The 10,552-nt window shown below is 34.6% G+C and overlaps 1 protein-coding gene across 1 annotated transcript; it reads left to right on the plus strand.

Annotated features, from left to right (window-relative positions):
* The first annotated feature begins 7,498 nt into the window (after positions 1 to 7,498).
* Positions 7,499 to 10,371, plus strand: Prosbeta1 (proteasome beta1 subunit). Its single transcript, XM_073079525.1, has 4 exons — positions 7,499 to 7,598; positions 7,896 to 8,161; positions 8,846 to 8,980; positions 10,045 to 10,371. The coding sequence occupies exons 2-4, from the start codon at positions 7,900 to 7,902 to the stop codon at positions 10,320 to 10,322; spliced, it is 675 nt and encodes a 224-aa protein (XP_072935626.1). The 5' UTR covers positions 7,499 to 7,598; positions 7,896 to 7,899; the 3' UTR covers positions 10,323 to 10,371.
* The last annotated feature ends 181 nt before the right edge of the window (positions 10,372 to 10,552 follow it).

The following is a 10,552-nucleotide window of genomic DNA, read 5'->3' on the forward strand; positions in this document are numbered from 1 at the left end:
ACAGGAGATAATAATGAAAAAAAGGATACGGATATTAATATTATATTTTTCTTTTAAGGTTTAAATAAATTGTTTAGTTACTAGTAAAGCTAATATGAGAAGGATTAATAGTGATTCAATAAAACAGTTAAACTGAGACAATATTTTTATTTAAGCACTGGAATAACTCTAAGTTCTATCCTATCTATCTATTATATTATAAGCTCATATTAATTTAAAATAGAAAAACGGCTGTGCAATTCATTTCTATAATATTTTAGGATACACTAGTTATAGAGAGCCATATTCAAATTTCAACATATTTAAAGTATACATTTTTAAATGATCAAAAATAATTAAAATCTATAATGCAGTGATAGCGTTTAGAGAAGTGACAAACAGCTGATACAATATCTGCCATTTTATTAGCGTTTATGTTTTCTACAGGGTCGGCGCGATCGCTCATTATGACATTTATCTTAGAATACGCTTCGCTAACAAATTTGACAAAAAGTCAAAAGGTTTTCAAAGGTTGTCATTTGTATGGAAAAAAGCAATGACATGGGCATTGTAGAATCGCTAGCGTTCTATTCTATCGTGTAACTTGGCTACGACTTTTCTACTTCGCTATTTTGATCACGTGATCATTGATAATTTCATACATTTTAGCGTTTCTATAGCGTTTCTACAGCGCAAGCGACTGTAGAATGTCAACTTGGCTAGCCCCCCAGTTCTTACAGATCTAGATCTTTTGTCTTAGGATTTTTATAATTTTAGTAATGAACACGACATGCGTCAAACAAGCAGTCAAAGATAGGTGCATTAACATAAATCTTATTATAAATTAGGAAGTTAATGTTTATAGATAATCGTAATGCATTATGAAATGAAAATACTATATCAAAGAAATATGTGATATGTCAGTAAAATAATGTCAAAAGTATCCACGCGCTGATAGGTACAACATAACCGAGATACAGACGCGACTGGATCAATATCGCGCCGTTTCATCACGTCGATGGGAAAAAAGAGGAGAAAAAATACATAACTTTTTAGGGGCCGGCCCCTGCGGTCCCCAGCCTCCCCGCCCTTCCCCACGAGGGGAGATGAGTAAGGCCCAAGAAAAGAACAAAATATCGGCGCTCCGGCGCGTGTGCACAATACTCCTCTATAAAATATCGTATCAAATTTATATAATGGGAAGTGCTTTGTGGCACGAGGAAGGTGAAAAAACGATTCGTGAATGGAGGTTCGTGGACTTGAGAAATGGACGTTTAAGTTTTGTTTCGGCCTTTTATGATGCATCCTAACGGTTTGAATTCGAGTCCTGTATTTAGATGAATGTATCCAATGTTTTTCCCTGACATAGTAGGGTTACTGACTATTTAAATAAAATAGATAATAATGTACTTAATTAAATAAATAATGGATAACTGTACAAATTTCATCATAATTTTTAAGCAACTGGTACTTTTCACTACCTATAGGTAAGCTAATCTTCTAAACTAGGTTAGTCCCCGCCAAACTGCTATAGCGACGCAATTCATTTCTATATTCAGAGCGGACTAGTAGTTTTACGCGGACAATACCTACTTAATATATTCGCCATGTTAATACCTAATTGATTCATATTTTCTTCCGGAAAAAACATACGATCCTCAAAATAATCGAAACATAGTTTTTATATTTCGTATACTTATATACAACGAAATACTTTATAAACAACGAAATAATTTCAACAGTGTTTCTGTTTCTACCATAGAAATAAGTTAGGTACCTACTAAAGCACATGTTGTAGGTGTATAACATTAATACTTTAGGGGGTTGAAGAAAGTCTATGCAGGTAAGTTGAGTTAAACGCAGGAGAGTAAGGCTTCATATTTGTTATAGAAACGTTTGAGAGTAAGAGCCGGTCCACACGGCGCGTTGCGTCAGCGTTGCGTCGACGTAGCGCTGTGGCTGCGTCGTTTTACATACTAATAATCATAGTGTACACACGGTGCGCTGCGTCGACGCAGCGCATACGCGACTGAGCTGCAGCGCACGAGACGAAGCGGGCGGGGGAGTACTCACTTACGGAGCGTTACGACTCCGTCGTAGTAACGCTGCGTTGGCGCAGCGCCCGTGTGGCCGGCTATGCGTAAAACCTTTGCGTTGCGACGACGCAACGCTGACGCAACGCGCCGTGTGGACCGGCTCTAAGTCGTGAAAGTTTCATGTGAAAAGGTTGGCTGGCACGCGGCCAACGAATAGCCATCTGGGCTTCCCTTTGATCCTGTGCTTTACACAAAATACGTTAGGCAATGGACTTATTTACTTTGAGGAATATATTCTACACAATTCGTAATACGTATTTACATGAATCCAATAATAATAAACACTCTATATAACGTTGCCTACTAAACACCAAAATTTGACAATTTTGATTTTTGGTAGATCTAAATTGGAAAGATGGCGATAGATTTATTAATAGCGGTTAACAGCTATCCAACGCACAGTCCGCTTTTGTTAAGTTGTGATACTAGAAATAGAAGCAAATGTAGATACCAAGAGGAACCAATGTAGGGTTTCCTCACATATTATAAGTTATTGTTGCATCGTTTTCTGTTTTTTTAGAGCTAAAATGGAACACCTTATATAAAGTGTATCTGCGTTAGCTTTCAAACCAAAGCACAGCCACATTTGATGCCTCTGGGCCTCCATTACAAAGTAACTTATCCTAGTCAAGATTTAGTGTTCCGGTGAAAGTCTCGACAAAATGTTATTTTACTACAAAATTGAGGTTCCTAGATCAATATTCAAAACTCATCTTCTAGGCAGTAGAGAGATTATTTATTTGCTGTCAATCGAACATTGGTACCTAAACCTTACATCACTTTTTGATATGTTCCGTTTCAGTTAACTCAGGGGTGTCAGTCAGGCCAACGGAAACAGTCACAAAGCGATTCAAAATACATTGTAATATGGAAAAAATTCAACATCTGGCCATTGTCTCGGTTCGCGGGGGAGTTGGTATAAAATAAAATAAATAAATAACAAAATGTCGCCACCGCACGCGTCATTATTCAAGTGCGATTGACAGCCACTTCCATGGACCCAGACCGAAGCAGAGCTCAATAATACGCCTACTTATTGCAACTGCGCAACTTGGTTCAACGGTCTTGATACTTGGATATGGCGAGAGTTCAGCTTTATGGTTCTTTTAACATATTCATCGTATTTCCTGGCTACCAAATAAAATAGGGAAGTAACATCTTTGATACAATGCTATATCTTCATTAGTTGCATTGCTTATATCGTTTATGACATAAACACGTACAAAAATAATTTAAACACAAATTTAAATTCATAATTTGGATATATTTAACGAAAAGACGCCTTTTCTATCTTTATTTTTAATTATACTGTAGGTTAATTATACTGTACTGTTATTTATTTGGCCGGATATCGAACCGGAAACTTTGCACGGCAGACAAGTAGATCTTGACTCCCACTGGGCCATCGATGTTATTTTGAAAATTAAAGTTAAATATGTAATCCCTGCCTTAATTATGACACAATGTTCAAATAATACTAAACAACATATTCCTGATACAAATAATATTTTGTAATAACCACATATTACAAAACAAAATATCATAAAGTGATGGCAAATCTATAATTAAGTGATGTCCTCCTAAAAATAACCTTTCCACCTCTATTGTATTCATATTACGTGGCAATCACAAAAAATATAAAAGCCAATAGTATCATAGATTTTTCTATCCATAGACCATTTGCTATCACAATATACACGTGTTGAAATTAAAATAGTTTTTTCATTTCAATTAGCAAACATGACAAACATGTAAGGTTCGAATAAATTATTTAAATAGGATTAGTCGAAACAATTGCAGTTTTTATCAACAGTCAATAACAGATTCGATTTTATTATTTTATTTTTTCTATCGTATTATTTGATTTATTTCTACGTATTATAATTATATTTTATGTACTAAGGTGTTAAATGCTTACAGGTAGGTACACCCAGGTAGGTGCTTGTATGTAGATACACCCGTCTAACACATGGTCTAAGAATGTTTTAGTTTATACTTAAATATTCAATTGCCTGAAATTGCTTTAGCCCTAAAATTGTTTAAGGGCAAATACATAGGTAAGTTGCATATCACATGTTACGCCAACTAATATTGATCACAAGAGAATTTTCTCAGTAAATGATAATGTACGATAATTATATTTGCTTTGAAATAATTAGAAATTAAAGGGTTATCTTAAAGAATATAGATACGATTGAATTGTAAGTAGTTTCTGAGACGTCGTTTACTTAACAATATAATAATATGATACAGAATATAAACATTTGCTTGTTGGCGCCTATACAGATAATAAAGGGATAGTTTTGTCGTTAGCAAAGGACGATACCTCTGTATACACATAGGTAATCGTCGACGCAATGAAATAAGGTCGTCTCATATTGTTATGTACATAAAGCAAGCGCCAACAAATAAATTAATGCAAATATGATAAAATACCTAACGGTCTAATTTAGGACAAATATTATATTAGTTCACATCTATTTAGAACCTGGTACACATTATTTTTGTGCATGCAATTTAATAATTTTATTAAGAAACATCATCATCAACAACCCATTACTGTCCCACTGCTGGGCACGGGTCTCCCCTCATAATGAGAAGGATTAGGCCGTAGTCCACCGCGCTGGCCAAGTGCGTATTGGTAGACTTCACATACCTTTGAGAATCTCTCAGATATGCAGGTTTCCTCACGATGTTTTCCTTCACCGTGTAGCAAGTGATAATTAATTTCTAATACGCGCATAACTTAGCATAAAAATCAGAGGTGCGCGCCTGGGATTTGAACCTCGGACCCCTCGATCGAGAGGCAGAGTAGAAGAAACATCATAAAAGCAAACAATAATATCTACTTATTTATCTTTTTATGTTTTTGAATATTGGATATTCCAAGTACCAAAACTGCTTGTGTGTAGTGTAATCCAAAGATTTTCCAAGACGCGTGTCCATTGAACAACGGTGGCGAATCACAAAGTTCATGAATAAATATAAATTCGATATTCCTTTTGAATAAAAATGTCGAATAAAAAGGCGATTTATCAAAAACTTCTGCTCATTCAAAAGTGAATGGTCTTTTATAATCTTTAAATAAACATCGTTTTTGGGATGACGTACAAAATGGTGCGCGGCGAATTGTAGTTTTTCAATTCAAACGTTTTTAGTGGGACAAGGGATACTAATGAGTGGAGGACACCCACGCATAGATGATAACGCGTTTTCTTTTGCCTTTCAACAATGTTTGCCAATTTCTATACGCTGTGTAATGTTAGTGAAGTGGCTAAGGCTTAGGCAACCATCTTTAACTAGTGCTAAGTTCTAAGTAGGATATAGATAGATACACAAAACCTACTTACATATTGATTATGGCATTTACCACAGACATAATTGGTTGGGTTTTATATCAAATGATTTTCAACCCTCACGTTTAAAATAAATAATTTAGTATTCAAGTAACCCTTGTTACTGTTTTATAGATTATAGGTACATGCGTGAGTGCACACAAAATCTCTTTAGGCTTTAACAAAAGGGACAGTATGGCATGTCCTTATAGAATGCAAAAAGGCAATGCGCGACCATCGTTTCTTATGACCATTTAAAAAAAACTACAGGCGCATTGTCACTATACCTAACGGTCCCCTCATATGTAAGTGAAGTGAGCTGCAATCTACTCTCATTCACTGAAACGCAGAAGTGGTTAACACTAGAGATTGTATTGACGGTGGTAACCTCTTGGTCTAACCATTTGGACTCTACCTTTGCAAGAGACAGCAGTACTCAGCCAGCCCAAGCCTAATTCCAACATTATCTTCTATGAACTGGTAATTATAGTTTGTAAATATGTTGTCTTTTAATCAAATATTATTATACAGGGTGAATCTTCATAATGTGCACATATTGAAACAGGCAAAATTAAACCGCATTTTATCGACAAAATAAATAAAAAAATGTTTTTTTTTTAGTGTCTGAAAGCTAATACGACGTAGAATTACATTAAATAATAAAAATAAAATGTAAAGCCTAGATTATTTTGAGGAAATTCACGATTACTGAAATTTTACCTAAAAAAATGCTTTTTTGCACTAATCTGACTTTTTTTTCCTAGTAAGATGATATTTTTTTAGTTTTTTTTTCATGGATCAGTACGGCCTATCATTGGCAATCATTGTAATGTTTGTTTGAACCTGATAACCCTCTTAGTTTAAAAGTTATAGCGATTTATTTACTTCAGGTGCACGATACCCAAAAAAAAATTTCAAAAGGTCGTAAAACCCAAAAAAAAAAATTTCATTTTTTTATTATTTTTTTGTCGACAAAATGCGGTTTAATTTTGCCTGTTTAAAATATGTGCACATTATGGAGATTCACCCTGTATAACAACAAATAATCTTACTACACAGTCTACACATGTTGGGAGTCACGTCGCTTAAATGTATGTCCCTGTAGGTATCGGTTATTATCACTGATTTATTTTTGGAATCGTCAAATAAAGCTGACACGTTGAAAAGTTTACCTATGCACTTAGTTTCAACCATACGTACTATTAAATACATACTATTAAATGAGTTAAAGGTTTACATTGTAAATAGTTACATAACAATAATTTTAATTAGAATCAAACCTCAATTAATAAAAAATATAATGACTTATTGCATTTTTATGTAAATATCGGCGAAACAATATACACAAAATACATTTTCTATTATTCTTTAATTGGACGTAGTTATGCAAAATGGATCCAACCCACAAAAACCGTTTTTTTAGTGCAAAAAATATTCAAGCAGTATGATACATTTTTTCTTTTGAAATATACAGATATCAGTGATACCGACTATAAATTAAGCAATTTAACTTTTTTCCTATTTGTTAAAAGCTAGTTTTTGTGGTTGGATCTATTTTGCATAACTGCGTCCAATTGATCTTATAACGCAGCAAATTAAAGTAGAAAAGTAGGAAGTAGGATCCTTGTACAGCAGGTAAACGAATATAAACATAAGATAATACCTATTTCGAACAGTTTTAATAGATCATTTATGAAAAATCAAGATAAAATCAACAATATATACTGAATTATGTAATACATACTACAGTAATCTGCCACATTTCACTCTAAAAAGATAACTCATTACTTTTAATTTTCGCACATAAAATTAATCTTTCAAGGTTTTGATTTTATTTTCACGCTGTTAACAGTACATTGCTAGTAGTGACATCTCTGGAGGAAGCTTAGTACTAGACCAGATGCTACATGCTCATAAATCGAATCAGTTTAAATAAAAATAAAATAAATCAATCAAAACTTTATCCATGTTTTTATATTATCCATAATAATAAGATATTACAATATATTATTATCACATATTTAAAATAGATCATGTCTTTAAAAATTTGAATCTAAGCCACGATTTTATGAAAAACATACTGCTAATGCCATGTTGACAGTGACAGTCGTGTTTAATGTCTGCCTAAAAGTAATCAAGTAAGCAATCGTGACTTTCAAAAAATCAAACAAATTTTGAAGTACTGAATGTAAGTAATGAAACATTATTTAAAAAGAATCTTTATGAAATAAATAACTATTTTGTGCCATTATACAAGTGTAGGAAAACAAACAAACGTAGAATCATAGATGCCGACATAACGTTTTGTGTTTGGAGTGTATAATTTAAGGTAACTTTAACCTACCTTTTCACCAAATTCAAGATTAATAGTTCACTTAATATCTCCCTATTATGTTATTTACTTGTACCTAGCATATTTGATGACAAAGTCTTTAAAAATTGTTATTCCCTTTTTCATATACCTACTAACATAATTTGTCCCCAGCACAATGGCAACCTCGGTCATAAACGCGTACTCAGACCCTACCATGGACTGGATGAGCGCCCCGCACAGCACGGGCACGTCGATCATGGCGTGCGAGTTCGAAGGCGGCGTGGTGATCGGCGCGGACTCACGGACCACCACCGGGGCGTACATCGCCAACAGAGTCACGGACAAGCTGACCAAGATCACTGACCGCATCTACTGCTGTCGGTCAGGCTCGGCCGCTGACACTCAAGCGATTGCTGATATCGTAACTTATCATCTGAGTAAGTTGTATAAAATTCTTTTGTTATAAAAGTTCACAACTTAGGTGTATATAGGGTGTTTTCCCCATTGACATATAGATTTATTTGCCTGTAATATTCACCATTCTGGGATAGCCATAAACTCAAAAGTAATAACTGATTGTCAATACGTATCGCTAAGAGAAAAAATATTTCTATTCTTACATGCACAGTAAAGACTCACAGAAATGTGAGTAGTTAATGTTGAACCTACTGTAGCTGCTCCAAAATAACTTTTTTTTAACTTCTATTCTTCTATCACATTCATATATCATAAGTTTGAAGGTGGTAGGACCCTTTGTGGTTCGACTCCAGCGGCACAACCGCCACACCTATTTCTACCTAATAACAGCAGTGTTAGCCGCTGCTGTGTGCCGGTTTGAAGGGTGTGGTAAGGGAGACATACTTTTCCGAGGCATTCCAACTTAGGGGTAGCGACGCATCTGTGGCCAACCTCAGGTAGGAATATCTAATCCTATCTGGGGTTGATTACAGATGTCTATGGGCGGCAGTAGCCACTTACCATCAGGTGGACTGCATGCTTGTTTGCTACTCCTATATTATAAAAATAATATAACAAAACACAACTCAGGATCATAACATGACACGCACAAAATAAAATATACAACCTCTAATATTAATGAAATTGACTTCTTTATATTGCAGATTTCCACAGGATGGAGTTGGGAGAGGCACCTCTAGTGCAGACAGCTGCATCTATATTCCGTGAACTCTGCTACAATTACCGTGACTCCCTAGTTGCTGGAATTCTTGTAGCCGGTTGGGATAAGAAGGATGGAGGTTAGCAAGGACTTTTTTAATTTAAAATAGTTGCAAATCATGGCTGACCTCTAATCTCTATCTGTTCATAATTTACTGTACATCTCGACGGTCCCTACGTATAAAGCGACATGTCAAAAATTGCAATTTTTTTTATTGCATATATACGGCTTCGGATTGTCCATACGCATATGCCTATATAAGATTTTTCTTTAAATATGATGTATTTTACTATATTTACCATTCATATAAGAGAAAAAGTATAACATTTACAGGAAATAGGTGTCGTACATGCGGGTATCTCCTACTTATCGTTTTGTACGATGTCTTAAAAAGCGCGCCACTCGGCATGAACGAAGTAATGTCTAACTTAACATCACATCTAAAAAGCATATTTTCCACTATAAATATTATTATTTAAGAAATTACTTATAAGTAAAAAATAAAAAATACTACTAATTAAGAACACAAAAAAAATGTTATTGTTTTTCTAAGCTACAAAAGTAAAATATCAAAGTAATATCTGAGTAAGATATCAATACTGTTCTCATGTTTCCTACGTATAAAGTTGTATCTCAGACTTGTCTGGCATACTTTTATTTGCCTTTTCACGTAGAAACAGTCATCTGTCAGTTTTTCTGGTAAATATAAAAAAATAATCAATATTTAAAAATACTAGTACAAAGTATCGAATACTATAACAACATTATAAAAAAAATATTCTTAAAATTGTATAGAGAATTATTTCTAGAGTGGTTTGAACATTAATTACGCTCTCCCGTAAACCTGCGTTTTTGACATGTCGCTTTATATGTAGGGACCGTCGATTTGTAAAAGCATAAACTCAGTCAACCATGTTTTTAAGACACACAATAAATCTTAATTTCTGACACTACTTCAGTTAGCTTAATAGTCCAAAGACATAAGAATTGTCAAAAATATCTGAGTTATTATACACTAACATAAATGCTTTGAATGACAGGCACATGATCTAATTTTTTCATGGTGAATCCATTTTAACATCACATGATTAACTCAATATATAACAACCATTATAATTGTAACAATCCTATTTGTCCAACCAGGTCAAATCTACTGTGTACCGATTGGCGGCATGATGCAGCGCCAAGCTGTCTCAATCGGAGGATCTGGTTCCTCCTACGTGTATGGTTACGTGGACGCCAACTTCAAGCCTAAAATGTCCAAGGAAGAAGCTGTGAAGTTCGTCACCAACACCCTGACACTAGCCATGCTGCGAGATGGCTCCTCTGGTGGAGTAGTCCGCCTGGGCGTCATCACAGAGGCCGGTGTGGAGAGATCTGTGGTCCTCGGAGACCAACTGCCCAAATTCTATGAGGGTTGAGCATTTTAAATGTATTTTTTTATGATAAGGTAATAAATTGTGAAAGCAATTTTTTGTTTTATTTGACTGACTGATGTTTCATTTTGGGAATTCGGGCAGGAATTAATATCCAAGACTGCAAAACAAAAGGCTTTTATCCATCAACAATGCCATACAGATGCAGCAAGACAATTTTGATTTTTTTACAGTAATGTACAATATCACTTGAGAAAATCTCTACTTTATTCTTT

Source organism: Epargyreus clarus, unplaced genomic scaffold, assembly GCF_041222505.1.
Source record: "Epargyreus clarus isolate Ecla_fem2 unplaced genomic scaffold, WU_Ecla_fem_2.2 ptg000014l, whole genome shotgun sequence".
In the NCBI taxonomy this organism is placed as follows: Eukaryota; Metazoa; Arthropoda; class Insecta; order Lepidoptera; family Hesperiidae; genus Epargyreus; species Epargyreus clarus.